Consider the following 17,297-nt stretch of genomic DNA (forward strand, 5'->3'; position numbering starts at 1 on the left):
AGGTCTGGATTATATAGTGTAGAAGTTGTTTTAATTAATGGTAGGCCTACATTGTGATAAATTTGCAGCAGAATTTCATTTAGACTTTATTATATGATTGTAATCTAACTTTTCTCGGTGGACCTATCAAGCTGCCCATTTCTCTTACAAACAATCTGCCTATTTGAAATGCAGAAAAGGATTACCTAGTGGTTGCATTTTAAAAACTGATGCACACCATAAGATAATTCGTTGATCAGAATAACTCATAGTTCTGAACGAGTTGTCGCTGCTTTTTTTTTTTTTTTTTTAATGAATTGATGAACGATGAATGAAAACCCACTTACGAGTTTTACTCACCAATGCAAAAGTAAGTCTACCCATCGTATTCTGAGCTATTCTGAGCTATTCTGAGCTATATATCGTCTTGTTACAGTTTAAGAAAAAAAAAAAGGAAAAAAAAAAACATGAGCATCCAGGAGAACGCAGAGTACGTGGAGGTTACGTCAACAATGCAAAGTTTGACCGGACCACTTCACGAACAGTTGTTATTATTGTATATATCGTTCATTTGAAATACTTACACGCCTTTTTCCTCAACACATTTAAGAGTATTTTTACTATACTAGCTTTTATTTTCGATTTGCTCTTCTGGTACGTTATATGTCAGGCTTTGAATTTGTTATACGTGATTTTGTACGTCAAGCGTGGTAGTGTTCGCAGGGCACATGAACACAGCAAAAGTTTAGTACAAGGCAGACTTCAAACCTCAGTACTATCATGGAGAACAAACGTGGGGACAGCGCTTTTACTGAAGGTATTACACGTTTTTAAAAAGATAAGAGATTAAATGTCAGTAAATAGCGATTATCTTGCATTGTGATCTGAACCGACTGAATAGTTAAAATATGGTTATTCAGGAAGAGTCACAAGATTGCTAACGACTGACTAGCACTAACCAGCTGTGATAAATAGCAGCTTGTTTACACGCTAGCTGCTTGGTAGTGAGTGTTTTCCAAGTTATTACACCTCAATTACTAGGCTTAAAATAGTTATCGGTATGTAGGACACATCTTTTTCTGTTCGTTTAATTTAGGCTGCTTCATTAACGCTGAGTTAATGAGAAGTTTAAACCTATCTTTAAGCTATTAATGTGTACAAATATGCCATAGCTCTAACACCCACAAGAATCCTTGGTTAAATAAAAAATTAAAAAAAAGTTTGCTCATGGACTGTTATAGTAGCTTTTTTTTTAAATGGTGCTAGAACTAAAATGATCAGATAATCCAGTAATTAGATCAGATTTTTGTGTTTATCTTTACATACAAAATAAATCATATCATGAAAACATCAGTTAACCAAAGGATTTTTAGAGAAGACAAATATAAACATAACCCCAATCTTCAATCTTTATAATTTTCTCTTTCATTTTTGTGTTTTGTATGTCTGCCTTTTTGTGAACAATCAGAAAGTAATCAGATTATTTATTTGTTAAGAAGGGAAGCCCCTTGAGATACAACATCTCGTTTGTGAGGGGGTCGACAACACAATAATAGAAAAATAGCACCTACAGAAATTAAGACAAAAACAAAACAGAAAACAATCACAAAAAAGCAACACTATATCCATCAGGAAGCACATAAAACAAAAATGTACTTTTTAAAATCAGAAACAGGAACAAGATATTTGTAAATGATTACTCACACACGTTTATTAATATTAATTTTGTGTCATTCTAAACTTTCCTCTTTCAGACCCAGGGGGAACGGAAGGCACACAGGAGGACCCCCCTGTGGCAGAAATGGTCAGCAGGCAGCTCTCAGAACCTGGGCGTTTTGCTTATGCTGCCCTATGTGCTGTATCCCTGGGTCAGCTGTTTGGAGAGCCAGACCACAGGTAACACAGCCACGGGCCTCAAGTGCTGGACAAACATTGCTGGTATCAGAAAAACAGCCTTCTTAGACACTCAAGGTTGTCATGCCAACCTTTTACATCGGACACAGAGCAAGGATAAAAACAATGTGCTATTCTAATTTTAATGACAAGGAAATCTGTGCTGCATCAGCACCTGTTGGTCCATTTCATAAGACATAAAAATTACAAATACAGTTATTTAATTTGTTGTGTTTAATGTGGAGCACAGGGTTAATGGAAATTATTTAGTTTCAAAGTTAATATCAATTTGAATAATAAGCAAGTAGTATTAACTACTATTAAGTACACTTTTTCATGTAAGTTATTTTATTTAATTGTACTGATCTAATATCTCCCAAAACTGACATGGTGCATCTTGGTGCTTCTATTTCCATAAAACAATTTAATGCGCTATCATTATAGTTATGGCCCTAGTGCTGTGTTTAAGGTTTCTAAAGGTGATTCAGCTACTTTAATAATTATTATTATATGCTATGCTTAGCATATCCATGGATATAGGAATCCAATCATAGCTGTGTGCTGTAATAGTATGTGTGTATGTTGTGTCAGTGCTTTCAGGGACCAGTACCTGCAGGGACTGGTGCAGTGGCTGGGCCTGGATGACTCGGTCTTGCCTGTGATGAGGGCTTTCCTGTCTGGGCTGGGTTGTGAGGGTTCAGACACCTTCCTCTCCATCCTACAGGCTGAGCCACTGCTGGCTGCAGGGGCTACCTCCATCATCCAGGTATGGCTCTGCTACTTAGTACTATAGAACAACAATAATAGGTCTTTTGTCTATTACTGTAACTTCTATAATTGATCAAATAGATTATTTTTTATCAGTTGATTGAAGGTCAAATATTTTTAAATGTCCAGTAAATTGTGCTTTTGTTTTACAGGACCTAGTGTCTTTTTCTGTGAAAGATGGTGGGTGTCCTTTCGATTCTGGCCGCTGATTTTGATATTTGATTATTACATGTAAGTGTTTGTCCCCAGGCCAGTATGATGCCAGATCCCGAGTTCTGATCCGTCATGTCAGCTGCCTGCTCCGAGTGTCGCCACAGCAGCTCGAGGAGTTTGAGGAAACACTGGGAGAGAGGCTGAGGGAGGCAGGGGAGGAGACGGAGTGAGTGTTTCAACCCCATATGGGATTGTAGTTTTTCTTTGACAAATTTCTTGCATATGTTATGTTTTATATTATATTATTTGTAATAATTGGTTTTATGTATAAATATGTCTTCAGGGAGGAGTCTTCTCGGCGGAGAAGGAAAGAAAGAGGTCGTAAATTGCGGCGCTACCTCCTAATTGGACTGGCAACAGTCGGAGGAGGAACTGTGATTGGTACAGTTTTCTTTTTCTTTTTTTATATTTGCAATTAAAACCAGTTATATAAACTCAATTTGAATAAAATTTGGCAGGTGTGACAGGTGGACTGGCGGCTCCTTTAGTGGCTGCTGGAGCAGGGGCAGTGCTGGGGGCCGGTGGGGCCGCTGCCCTGGGCTCAGCCACTGGCATCGCCATCATGGCCTCTCTGTTTGGAGCAGCTGGAGCTGGACTCACAGGTCAGACTGCTGACTTCTAATGTCACTGCCCTTCTACAACTGTACATATAAATAATTCACTTTTGTAAAAAGTGTTTTTACAAAATACAAAATATGTTTTTTTAGTTTTTTTTTTTTACAAAATACAAAATTGAATGCACTGTTGTAAGTATTTTTACAAATTCATGCTCAACGTTTTGACATATTGAAAATCTGTGATGTGATTAGAATTTTTTTTTTAATGTTCCCTCAGGGTATAAAATGAATAAATGTGTTGGAGCCATTGAGGAATTTGAATTCCGGCCAATGAATTCTGGAAAACATCTGCACCTCACTATTGCTATCACTGGGTGGCTCTGCAGCGGGAAATACAGTAAGTAAAGTGAACTACTGAAAACTACTATCTTAAACGATTTAAGATTAAATTAACAAAAACAATAATAATATTTACACTGGATGACTCATAACATACACACAACATTAAACAAACACTATTACTTACTTTCCTTATTAGATTCTGTTTTACTTTTAAACAATTTAGACATATCTTTAGGTATTGGTATGTAAAATTATGCTATTTATGCTATTCATGAGTTCCATTTTCCCTTTCCTTGGGCTACTGTATGTTTGCAATACATTCTTGCGTGATCTAAGAAATCATGCATTAGCCTCTACCTTAATATAAGCCAACAAAGCACAAAGGGTCATATGAATTTGTCCACTTGACTGGAGATAAAGATTATATTGAGCACTTCACATCTAAATAACCTGAGTGTGCTGTTCACATTATGCAGACCAAGCTCTTGTATTGCCATGACTACGTCCGCTCCTGTTGCAACCCTTCAAACACAATGGCAATGCAATCTCCTCATCAAAGTACTGCATGTTGTTAATTTTCCTTATTAAAAATATGCTGCATAGATTGGGAATTGTGTTTCAGATTCTTTCCAGGCCCCGTGGTGCAGGCTGGGGGATTGTGGGGAGCAGTACTGCCTGGTGTGGGAATCCCGTTTCCTCAGAGATCTGGGTTCAGCCATGACCTCTCTTTTGGATGGTCTGGTCAGCATGGTGGCACAGGAAGCACTCAAATACACTGTTCTATCAGGTACAAAAGAGAAGGGCACTCAGCAAATCTGTAATTACAAATAGCACTTCAGCACAATTGAGTGGCAATTGTTAACTGAATAAACAAGCACAAAAAATACACACACATAAATGGTTTTATACAGACAATTTTTCCTTTAATAAGAGAGTGTTTTTGTGTATGTGATTAAAATTTTTAAACAAATGTGTGAAGAGTCCCAAATGATAACCAGCAGAAACATCAATCTGAAATAGCTGTATGTTTGATTATAAATTCTATAACTTAAAAATGTTCAAAAAACACCACATAAAAACACACACATACTCCACAGATGGATCAAAACATGCATTCTGACACATTTCAAATTTAAATTGGATGACGTATTTTAATTAATTAATGATTGGATTTATAAAGCACCTTTATTTGTATAGCTCCTCCAACCAACACCAACACTCACACACACACCACTTCCATATTAGGAAATGTGTGTGTGAAGTTTCTTGCCTAAGGAGACAACAACAGTTAATTAATTCATCTTTCTCAAATCAGTCACAGTTGGCCAAAACAATAATGCTTCTAAAAGTTTATTTTTGCAACACAGTTAAAGGTCATATTATGCAAAATTGATTCTTGTGGGCCTTTAGCCATGATATTATAATACTGTTACCTCAAAATGTACCTGGAGTTGTGTTTTGTTTCATTCACACATGTTTAAGTAATCCTTTATTATTAGTCTGTCTACCAAAGCTGAAAATGTCTCCAAAGCTCAAAATGCTCTGTTACCAAGTGATGTCATGCAGTAGTAGTTTTCAAGTTTACAACTACCTTTTAACGTTTGTTTAGTAGAGATTGTCAATTCCAGGGCTGAAATTATCCAAATGAAGGAATAGAGTTTAAATTCACATGATGTTACAAGGTGGAACTGTGTGTTTCTGTTTGAGGGGTTTCTGTGTAAACATGTGTGAATGAAACAAAACACTACTCCAGGTATAATGAGGAAAACATTATAACATAGAAATATAGAAAATGGCATAATATGGGTCCTTTAACTATAATAATAACTGTAATACTATATACTATAACTACTGATGACTGGACTCCCCTTCTTTGTTCAGGTATCGTGACCGCTCTCACATGGCCAGCATCTCTTTTAGCTGCAGCCAGTGTGATTGACAACCCGTGGTGTGTGTGCCTGAGTCGCTCTGCTGAAGTGGGAAAGCACCTGGCGCAGGTTCTGAGGAGCAGGCAGCAGGTCTGACAAAACGCTTCACTGAAAAAAATAACAACTACTGCCCAATATGAATGTGACAAAGTAACGCTGTGTGTGTGTCCTCAAAGGGGAAGCGTCCTGTCAGTCTGATAGGGTTCAGCCTCGGAGCCAGAGTCATTTACTTTTGTCTACAAGAGCTTGCAAATGAACAAGGTAGATTCTTTGTTTACTGTGATCTCTTTGATTATACTGTATTTTTTCCTGAAACTTTGGTTTAAAATCGCCAAAGCTAATGCAGTTTAATTCAACATGCATTTTTGGATCAGTTCTGGTCAGGTAAGTTCAATATTGTTATTGAGTTCAGATTCAGTTAGCATTTGATTCAGTCATATCAAAGTTTGGAGCAAAGGCATGGTAAAGGCACATTTTTGGTCCATTGTACTTACAGAATACTTTCATTGTTATATTGAACACAAGCTTTTGTCATTGTCAGGCAGTGAAGGAGTGGTGGAGGATGTGGTCTTACTGGGAGCTCCGGTGGAAGGCTCTGAAAAGGCCTGGGAGAAAATGACGAGGGTAGTCGCTGGAAAAATTGTTAATGGATACTGCAGGTATTGTAGTGTTTATTTTGTAGCTTCCATTCATGGTTATTATTTAGAATGGGGGAAATTTGGCTTTTGATTTGTCATTTGTAAACATGCCTTTTTGAAAAATATTTTTAGAGGAGATTGGCTTCTAGGGTTCCTGTATAGAAGCTCAGCCGCCCAAATGTCTGTTGCTGGATTACAGCCAATCAATGTCCAGGACCGGCGCATTATTAATGTAGATCTTTCCTCTGTGGTAAGTCTGTGCTGGTGTTGAAAAATTTACATCTCACAGTACATTGTGTCACATTCAATAAATTACACAAAACCAGCTTCTGTATAATATAATTGGTCATAATACCGTACAAATAATAAATCACATATTATAAATATATTTGTGTCACAGACTCAGAGTGACATTAAATGGCAAGTATCATTACCAACATGAAATTAAAGAACCACACTGTTCATAAAGATAGGTAACTATAAGCAACACAAAATAGAAATTAAATACTGAATCTAATTAATCAGTAGAAAGAAAAACATATTATGTTTTATTGTTTTGTTCAGTTTCCATGTGTATATCTTATCAGCCTTTTTCATGTTGTTGAAATGTGTTCTTAAGTGCCACATATAGAAGGTCAAACTTTTAATTAAAGGTGAGAAATATATTTTTTCATATGCTACAGAATGCATGGCATAAAAAGTAAGGCCCCACTTGGTTTGTGTTGGACTTCACAGCATTGCCTGTTGATCGCAACAAAAGTAGCAAGAGTTTTGTTATCTAAACATCTTTTTTCACTGGGAGGCTCAAGGGTGGTTTCTTGTCTTTAAGGCTTTAAGCTAAATTAGAATTGAGTATGTAGCACCTGAGTTTCTATTTTTAGTAAATTAATAAGTTCCGCTGAGCTTTTATATATGTATATTTTGAAAACTGATAAATTATGTTTCTAAAAGTGTGTTATATTTGTTTCTAGGTCAAGGGTCACTTGGACTACATGCACCAAATGGACACTATCTTGGTAGCAGTAGGAGTGCCTACAAATGAAGTCCAAGGAGCTTCTGTCAGTCTCCTGTCTCAGTCTGTGGCAATTCAAAATGGGACAGTGAATTTCTCAGACCAGATCTCAGAGGAGCACCAAGCTCTCAGTGAGGAGATCCAGGAGACAGAGGAGCCAGAGGAGCAGGCCACAGATGGCTGGGATATCCCTGATATTTCTGACCTGCTGGACACGCTAAGTGAAAGTGAAACAGAGAACAGTGAACTCACTGCTCCACTTTCTACTCAGGACAAAATTACTGCCAGTGACACTGTTTCCAATGGGCACAACTCAGAGGAGGCAGATAGTGAGCACATATCATGGAGCTGGGACGATACACAGTGGATCACAGAGCACACACTCGAACAGAAGAGGCCAAACTTGTAAAAAAGAGCATGTCAGTAGACCAGCTGCTTACTTGTAAACTCTTCACACTTTGCTTCAGTATCTTTGAGGAAAAAAACATTCCATTTTCAGCACAAAGAACACTCTGAAGAAATATGGCAGCTTCATTTGCTTTAAGGCTAATCTAATTTCTTGAAACTGTGAATTCTGTTTTAATTTATTAGTTATTGATAGCGTCCTTATGGGCTGTGAAAATGATATGATACACATCTTCTCGCTGTCTAATTTTACCAGTTGGCCTGGTTACCATGGATATTGTCACAGTTAGATTAACACCATAAGGCTTCGAAAATTCACTCATTGCATTTCAAAGATTCAAGGACTTCCTTTTTGCACCAAATACTGTAAAGAACTATTATTACTTTGTGCGCAAACACTGGTAGGGAAGAGCATAACGGCCAACAAGAAGAGTGCTTTTGGATTTGGCATCATTTTAAATTTGAGATTATTGTTTACTTCATAAAATAATTCTCCAAATTATTTTAAAATTTTTGGTATGCAAACTGAATTTACAAGTTATTTTTAATAGAATCACGATTACATTTTCTAAAATACAATAATATTTCAAACATCTATGTAATTTTTAGGTATTTCATTTCTAAGCATAAGAAATTTAAGAAAGTTAATCTTAAATTCAAAGTTCAAAACATGTCCCCCCATCAACGTGTTAATAAAATGTTAAGTTTTTGACCACCTACCTGTTTTTGTCTTTTACAGACCTCAAGATAAAAAAAAAAAAAAAATCCTAATTAATTCTTTCCTCTGTATTTTTTGAATGACTGCACATCTTTTACAGTTACATTTGCAGTTTTTCTTATCACCGAACACAATTTGTGCTTGATTTTGCAAAAGAGCCGGTGGCTCAAATCAACAAACAAGTGGAGTCAGTGTCAGTTATTGAACATTCACACTTTTTGTTAATGTAGCTGTTTGTATGAAAGTGACTCCTATCTAAGTGTGTTTGTTTTATCTAATATTTCTTAGTGCTGCAAATTAAAAGATAAAATCTGACTTAAAGGTACAATATGTAGCTTTTCATGTTGGGGGAGGGGTCTGCCACCTGCTTCTCTTTGGAGATGTTATTTTTTTAGCCAAGAATGGTCGACAGATTAACATTAAACATATCTCGATGGAAACAAACAGAAGGTGCCACCGGGCCAAGTTATGGGTCTGATATGTGGGAAGGTGTCTTTGCTAACAGAAAGAATGCATGGTCAAGCCGTGTTTGAACAATAAAACACCTGTAATTTAAGAAATGCTAGGAGTTTGCACCTTTAAATATGTTTTTCATGAAATATTGACAGTTTTCTTCGTACTTCGTACATCTTAGATTTTTTGTGGAAATGTTAGTTTTATTTTTCACTTCCTACAGTTTGTAGTTTTATATCTGAAAAAGTCTTCTAATTTATTCTTTTGCTCTCTCACTTTAGTCCAGTGTGTCCACTTGGTTTGGCAGGAGCAGAGGTAGCTCGATGCCAGCGTGTGCATCCAGCAGGTTGACGGCATCTGTGGCAGTGGCTGGAGGGTGCATGGGATCGGAGGGCAGAGGAGAGGGGGGGCTGCTGACCATGTTGGGCTCTCCGGAGTTTCGGAGAGAGAGAGACAACGCAGGTGATGGTCTCCGAGGTGAGCGAGAAGAGCAGCAAGGTAAAAGCTTCCCCAGAGCACGTTTAAAGTCCCTCATGAACAGAGGGTAGATGATGGGGTTCATAGTGCTGTTGCAGTAGCCCAGCCAGGTAATGGCGTCAAACAAGGCCACTGGGACGCACTCACACACAGCCTAGAGGGTGACAGAAAGAGAGAAAGAAAAATCTGTGTTTGTCTATTTTTTCTATAGATGTAAAAAAAAAAAAAAAAAACAGTACAAAGGTGCATTGTATAACTTTTCTGGTAAGAGTCCAGCTCCTGGTTGTGTCCATGGAGATATACATGGAGAAGATTGTTTTCCCTGAAATGCACCACAGTATGATATTAAACTTGCTTATTTTTTAAATATAGTGTTTTGTTTTGTTTTTTTACAATAAAACAGTACCTTGAAAAATATGTATTCTACTGTAGGCGGGCCCATCTTTCCACAAGCCAAACCTGTAAATTAGCTTGGTGCTTGTCTCCATGGAAATAAATGAGTTTAATATCATAATCATGTGTGAAAAATTCCAGGGAAAGCAACAACATCTCCATGGTGATGGACCCACCACCCAGAAATTTACACAGTGCAAGAATGATTCAGGCTTAAAAACAACTTAATTAAGAAGTTTGGATTGTTAAGCATTAGTGATTAGTAGGTATTAAGGTACTAAGAACTTGTTTGTTTATGCTTTATGGCTATTACTGCAAGACTATTAAAAGTGTACTTATTGTTCTTGTAATGCATTACCCGGCGTTCAATGGTGATTGAGCAAAAGAGTATATTATAAATAAGCTCCATTCTTTGTAGAGATTCCAAATTATTTGAACTTAAAGTTATAATAATTTCACATTTTCTAAACCTGCGCGCGCACACATACACACACACACGCAAATTCCAACATATAATTTGGCATCTAGAAAGCCAGACTAGGACACGAGAAATTGTTTTGGAGTGTGCTGTACAAGCTTCCCCTGCACTGTGACTCATCAGTGTCTCCCATGAATCATATTTTTCTGTTTCTAAAACTTAACAAAAACAAGATAATTACTGTACTCTACTGAATAATAATTAGATTTTGCAAATAATTAACTTTTTCTGTCATGACAATTTTTCCATTTATTGTTGCACCTTTGTTATACAGAATATACAGTTTAACATTCAGATTTTTTACTGGTAATAACTTGACTAAAAATGTATTTTTAATTATTAAAGTCCCAACCCTTGATAAATGTTTTGTGCTAGAAAAGCAATCTTGTGTAAAGTCTGTAACTTTTGTGGTGGGATATACCGTCTGTTTGTTCCCATGGAGATATTGCTTTGCTATCATGTTATTGCTTTGCCTTACTATGGAAGATTCCACTATATGGCATTAAGCATAACATCTTGCATTGATCATTTACATGTTTTTATATTGATAAATAAATACCACACATGGATTCATGAGTGGACTTGGCTTTCCACAAATTGTACTCTGTTATTTGGCCTGGTGGCATCATCAGCTTTTCCCTGGAGACTGTTTATTGCCAGTGGAATACTCCAGGTAAAGCATTGACATCTCCATGGAAATAAGTAGATGGCAGACCCTCACCAGTAAAAGTTTAATAACCAAAGACTTTATATGATAACTTCTTTTATACAGATATAATGATTTGACATGATTTACTGAAACCTTCATTGTGTATCACACGGTTCAGCTGTGCACTCCTGGAACCTTTCAACAAAATAAAAACGCGTAATGAAGAATGGGGCTGAAACGGAAACCTGGGCTGATTATCACATTGTTTCTGCATGAATTCTACGTATACATTAGCAGGAGGTAGAGAGGGAACAGTGAAGGAGGAGACAGCTGTTAGAGGAGAACTTCCAATACTATGAAGATGAAACGGCGAGGTGGTGGGAACAGGAGCGAGGGAGGGCTGCGCTTCACACACCACATTGAGTGCGAAAAAGGAAGGAGAGAGCAGACACGCCACAGTCTGTGAGGCTCTACATGTCTATGGCAGGGAGGAGTGAGTGGGCACAGATGGATAATCAAAACGACAGCATCATTGAATACTCCAAAAAAGCAATTAACATGACCAATTAGACTAAGCTGATTTCTGACATTCATTTGCTCTCGTCTAAATTTTCTGTTTGCTGTGAGTAATCAACGCAGTCCTCTAATCAGATCCAAGTATCCCAAAAGCTGGTCCTACATGGCACTTTTTCATCTTGTTTTCAAATGATGAGTCAGCCATGCAAAAAGCTCAAATGCCAAACTATTTCTTAGTTGGATCGCCGTGACGACAAGACTGGCCAGCACCAAAATAGACCGGTATCCAAGTGTGTTTGTCGTTTGCATTTCTTTCACGGCTTTATTAAGAGACGCGTTTTCGCTTTTGTGGGAAAAATGACAAAAACAACTCATACGAGTGATTTGACAAAAGCAGTCACCCGCAGCCTTTAGGGGTTTTAACATCTGATTCTTTTGTGAGCTCTCTGAAACTAATATAGGCTGTAAATGGAGAGGCTGTAAATGGAGAGGCTGTAAATGTCAGCTGTAATTTTGAAAGGAACACTAACAATGCCTTGTTAGTTGACAAATAAAGTCAACAAGTCTTATCCATGCAGCCATCATAAACCATAATCCTAACATAAGTATTTTTTAATCTATTGATACTTTGCAGCTGATGTCGTCAACATTCTCTGGGCGTGTGAAGCTAAGAGAAAGCACTGCTCTGTTAGAAGCTCTGTTACTCAAATTGGATTTTAATTTGATCTTTATTTTAACACAATCTGACTAGAAAGAATTGATTTAGACCCACAACAGGTGAGATGTTTTGTGCTGTTAAACAAGTCCCTCTCAGATAACATTACACTCAAAAGCTAGTTAGCAGCTTTTCAGTGAATCACTTTCAGATTTTTGTTGAAAATCAAACACCTTAACAGGACCATGAACGCTTTTTGTGTTTTGATCACAGGCTCCTGAAAACGTGTTGCCTAAATTGTCTTACATTTTCAGATTATATTAAACTAGCCAGGCTGGTGCCACCTAGTACCTCCGCTCAATTTCATTTCTCGCCAGCGACTAGAATCAGAATACACTAGATGGTTTGCAAGAACCCTGGAAGTGCAAGTCCGGACACCAGCCAATCAGCGAAGAGCCATATATTTTGTGTTGGCAACGATTTCCGAGATTGAGGATTTAAAGTCAGAATAAAGAGAATGTTTGGTGAAGGGGAAAGACGTTATTACCCTTCTTCCTACGAGATCTGGGAAAAGCTTAATATATCAATTAGCGGCGCATTACATATGTCACGACCAAATAGCAGCAATTGGTTAAATAAAAAATTATATAATAATATAATAAAAATTTAAAAAAGTATCCGCCTACCGTTGAGCAAACGAATCCTAATGCTGCGAGGTTTCCTCAAAGTAAAACAGGCTGATGATGGACAAAAGTTTATAGATTTTTTTTTTCTTTTTGTTTGACCAAAATAAACTTTTGTCCAAGTTGACAAATTTAATTCTCCTTTGCCTTGGATTCTACCTGGATGACTGAGGGATTTTACACACATTTTTTGGCAATTTTTGCTTATGTCTGCATCGGGTCACCATGGTAACTGTTAAACATTCCACCAATAAACATGCATGTAGACACCCCCCACATGATGCCACTGCAAAGTATCAAAAGGGTAAATCTGCAGTTTTGGGGAGGAATACATAACCATGATAGGTCAATGGGATTTTTAACCAGTCTCTGTGTTCCCTTCCCACTGCATTTCCTGGTCTTATATCATTCAGTTTTGAGTTAGCAAAATAATATTGTGCACAGTAGCCTATATTATCTTGATTTCCATTAGGGATGCACCAACCCAGCTTTTTCACTTCTGATACAGATTCCAATAATATAGATTTAAGTATGTGCCAATACCAGAGCAGAGACTGAAAACATTTCCTTAAAACAAAAATAAAGAACTGATCCAAATGTGTTATGTAGCTGTTATTTATCTCTGAGGTAACTACAGAAGAGCTTTGTATAATTAAATACGACTGAACCAGTATTTGAAGCGGCTATCCAATCCAGCTTATTTTTCAGTATTGGCTCAGATATTCAATACCAGTATCGAATTGGTGCATCCCTGATTCCCATTAGCATGACTTTATGATTCTAACAGTCACCATACTTTAAATTGTAGCATTCACTGACCTGGGCCATGTTGGTGATGAAGAAAGGGAGCCACGTGCTAAAGAAGAGCCCCAGGAGCACCCCCAGTGTGAGACTGGCCTTGAGCGCCCGTCGACCCTGACGATGGGCTAGGCGCCGCTCACTGTTGACTGAGTGCTGCAGGACCAATGGGAGGTCCAAGGTTAGTGTGCTTAGTAGAGGAAATGGAGGATCACACATCTCATTAGTTGTTGTTAGGTTCTTTGTTTTGTGGTTCTTGAACACATTGCTGTAAGGTGTCAGTTCTAAAAGTAAAGGTGATAGACAATGTGCTAAGGAAATTTTTTTTTTTTAACACTGAAAATCCCACAACATGCACAATTAATTACTAGAATTTGCTTCTCCAAAATGGTGATTCTACTTGTGCTTGTGTTGCTTTTTGCATTATTAAAGGTTCAATATTGCACAAAAGTAATTCTTGTGAGCTTTAAGTCATGTTATAATGTTGGTACCTCCAGAAAAACATACCTGGTGTTGTGTTTTGTTTCATTCAAACGTTTGAATAATCCTTTGTTATTAGTCTGTCTACATCTACATCTCCAAAATTGAAATTACAAGTTTTCAAGTTAGCAGCTACATTTTACCTTCAGTTCAGTAGAGATTAGGATTTCCAGGGCTGAAATCATTCAAATGATTTTAGCGAAGGTGTATGGAGTTTAAAAACACAGTGGAGCACTTCCTGTATTACCACATGACGTCACATTGTAGAACAGTGTGTTTTCAGTTTGAGAGAAGAACTATGTGTGTTAAACATGTGTGAATGAGACAAAACAAAACTCTAGGGATGTTTTGATGAAGAAACAACATTACAACATAAATCATAGCATAGCATAATACAGGAATTAATATTATAGTGATTATACATACATTTTCATTCACTTTAACATTAGCAGTACATTGGAGTATCTCAATAATTTATCTCAACAACCATTATGTAGTATTTTATTAAGTCGTGACATATTTTTTCAAAGTCCACGTAAGAATCTGTGTCACTGCAGATAAAAGAGTTATGCAAAAGGGTGAGTCATTCGGAGCAGACAAGGTTAAAAACCATTCATCAAAGCTACTCCATTTACACGTAACCCGCAACTAAAAAGTATATTAGAATATGGAAATTAATTCAATTCAGTGACACAGTTTAATTAATGCTCTCTGGCCTTAATTGTGAGACTGGCTTTTAGAAAACAACTAATTACGTCTAAAATATAAAACATACTACATCGTGTTTAACAAAGACTCTTTTTAATTTGTGTTTTTAACGAGGGCCGGAAATTCTGATTCTGAATAGGTCTTATAATACTGTTCATCAATATTATTTTCTCATCAAAAGCATTTAATGATAGATTTGTCAGGTAATTAATGTCTTTTTTCAGGGATGTTCTGGTTCTGGTTTGTAATTTGGCAACTACAAATGAGCATGATGAAAATGTTAGGGCTGTTATTATTTAATAGACAATTCATGTTTTCTGTATTTTTCTATAGCGGTGAATAAAAGATACAAAGTCAAATCCATGTTTAACTTTAAATCAGCGATACTTTCAGTTAATCTTAAAAAATGTAATTAAGCTTAGAGTATATCATTTGTAAATTGTTAACAGAATAAATTATGAATTGCATAGACTATTTTGGTCATAGCTATCAATGTACTTCTTACATTCAAGCAGTTGTAACAATCTTGACGCAATCCCTCCTCCGTACATTTGGTTGGCTGAAGATTTCTAAGTCTAAGCGTACAGGCTGAATGTATGATTTTAGCTTTTTTTATACAATATCCTAAGAATAACTTATGTTTGCTTTCTATTTCTTACCGGTGCGTGTGGTGCCACCAAAGGCTCGTGGTGACTGCAATCATCTCCGTCTGGGTTTCCAGCCATGGCCCCGGGTGAAGGTGGTCTTGAGGGCTCCCCTAGAGAGGCGTGTGGGTGGGGTGGGTGGCTCAGGGCGGCCACTCTCTTTGCCTGCCTTCTTGCTGCCAGAAGTATCCGACAGTATGTAAAGCAAATGGCACTTGAGGGCAAAAAGAAAGTTAGTACTGAAGCTACCAGGGCAAAAGGGAGGGTCACTCTCAGGCGGCACTGAAATGAAAGTCCCCCTGGTGACAGCTGAAAGTAGGACTCTGGGTAAGGGTTATCCGAGTAGCTCAGATTGCTTTGTGAGGGTCCACTCCAGTGACCTAAACTGTGCCATTTTAGTTCAATAGGAAGGAAAGAAGCTAAAGCCGCTAACCCCCAGGCTGCTGCTACTAAAAGTAATGCTCGAGGTGGGGTCATCCTTTGCTTGTATCGCAATGGAGAGATGATGAAGATGTATCTGTCCAGACTTATCACACATAAGTTCAAAATGGATGCACTACAACACATGACATCAAAACAAAGCCAAATGGGGCAAAAAGCAGGCCACAGGACCCATGCTCCACACAGAACATTTAACATGGCTGGGGGCATCACTACTAGCGCCACCATGAGGTCAGAGAAGAACAGAGATACTAAGAAACAGTTGGAGGTGCAGCGCAAAGAGCGGTGGGCAAATACTAAAGCAATGAGCAGCATGTTTCCACAAGCAGTCATCAGAATAATAATGGTTAGCATGAACGCTAAGAGCCATGGACCACTACCAGTGATGTCCCAAGCACTGGCTGAGGAGGCTATGCTGCTCAGGTTTCCTGAGGAGGCTGGTAAATAAGAATCTGTCATGATCTTCAGGTGTTCTTCAGGCGGTCTTCAGGTCAAAGATGCGAAACAGTTTTCTTTTTAATTAGTCTAAATGATAGGTACTTCTATGGTAGTGATGCAATCAGTCTCGTTTTCAGAAAATAATTTTCAATTACCAGTGAATTCAAAGTTGAATATTTTTAAATTTTTCATACAATTTTTAATCACAATTTTTTGTTTTTTCCCACTTAGATATAAGATAAGTATCATTTGGAACATTTGGAAAGTTTTTGAACCTTGCACATGCCTATTAGAGCCAGTATTGCAACACAACATTGGTCCAAAAGCATTGCCTAAATCTTGTGAGAATCCAGTTGCTGTACAACATCTGTTGTGACTGAAGAATAAAAAAGCATCACAAAAATAAATCCAAAATAGATTTGTATCCAAATATCTCCAGAGCATTTCTAAGTGAAGGAAATCCCCAAATCAAGTTTCCTTATGTCTCCATTTGTGCCAGTCTCCCTCTCTCGTTCAGAGCTTAGAGCCGGAGTGAACCATTCAGCTTCTGACTGTGAGTTTGGGAGCGTTCATTGGAGCCGGAGCAGGGCACATGCGGAGGGGAGAGACGTGCTTTGCCGGTGAGAAGACGAATGGAGCAGTTCTCTGAATCCTGTTTCACCTGGTACAAGTGCACAAGTAAATCCTTTTGGTGGAATTGCTGTATTTTATTCAAGGAGTCGAAATGAAAAGGAAGGACTTGTGAGGCTGTCTTTCGGAGCATGGCTTTGTCCCTGAGAGCTCTACAGGTAGTGCTCTCGCTGTGGTTAATCCCCGTGTCGGCCACTCTAGCGCACCTCAGCCAGTCTGTAAGCCTGGAACGTGTTGGAGCTGTTAATGCACCATCACAGCCAGGAGATGATCACTCTAATCATAGGAACAGCCGTGGGTGGTCTTCTGCCATGTTTGGTCATGGTGTTTTCAACAAGTGATTCACAGCACTGTCTGATCACTTAACAACTAACTCTTGTGTACTTGCTATTATTTTTGGT

General features: G+C 37.8%; 2 protein-coding genes across 2 annotated transcripts; one reads left to right on the forward strand and one right to left on the reverse strand.

Moving 5' to 3' along the window:
- Positions 1 to 504: 504 nt before the first annotated feature.
- Positions 505 to 8,452, forward strand: tmco4 (transmembrane and coiled-coil domains 4). The gene is made up of 14 exons (XM_020922508.2): positions 505 to 796; positions 1,734 to 1,875; positions 2,464 to 2,638; positions 2,793 to 2,820; positions 2,890 to 3,019; positions 3,137 to 3,234; positions 3,312 to 3,455; positions 3,688 to 3,807; positions 4,375 to 4,539; positions 5,634 to 5,770; positions 5,857 to 5,941; positions 6,222 to 6,339; positions 6,451 to 6,568; positions 7,290 to 8,452. The coding sequence occupies exons 1-14, from the start codon at positions 760 to 762 to the stop codon at positions 7,737 to 7,739; spliced, it is 1,947 nt and encodes a 648-aa protein (XP_020778167.1). The 5' UTR covers positions 505 to 759; the 3' UTR covers positions 7,740 to 8,452.
- Positions 8,453 to 9,153: 701 nt separating this feature from the next.
- On the reverse strand, positions 9,154 to 16,287 carry htr6 (5-hydroxytryptamine (serotonin) receptor 6). Its single transcript, XM_020922507.2, has 3 exons — positions 15,403 to 16,287; positions 13,577 to 13,711; positions 9,154 to 9,537 (listed from the first exon to the last, which is right to left on the reverse strand). Exons 1-3 carry the CDS (start codon positions 16,285 to 16,287, stop codon positions 9,184 to 9,186), a joined length of 1,374 nt encoding a protein of 457 aa, XP_020778166.1. The 3' UTR covers positions 9,154 to 9,183.
- Positions 16,288 to 17,297: the final 1,010 nt, after the last annotated feature.

Source organism: Boleophthalmus pectinirostris, unplaced genomic scaffold (genome assembly GCF_026225935.1).
Source record: "Boleophthalmus pectinirostris isolate CB_2022bp ecotype Guang Dong unplaced genomic scaffold, ASM2622593v1 HiC_scaffold_8, whole genome shotgun sequence".
In the NCBI taxonomy this organism is placed as follows: Eukaryota; Metazoa; Chordata; class Actinopteri; order Gobiiformes; family Gobiidae; genus Boleophthalmus; species Boleophthalmus pectinirostris.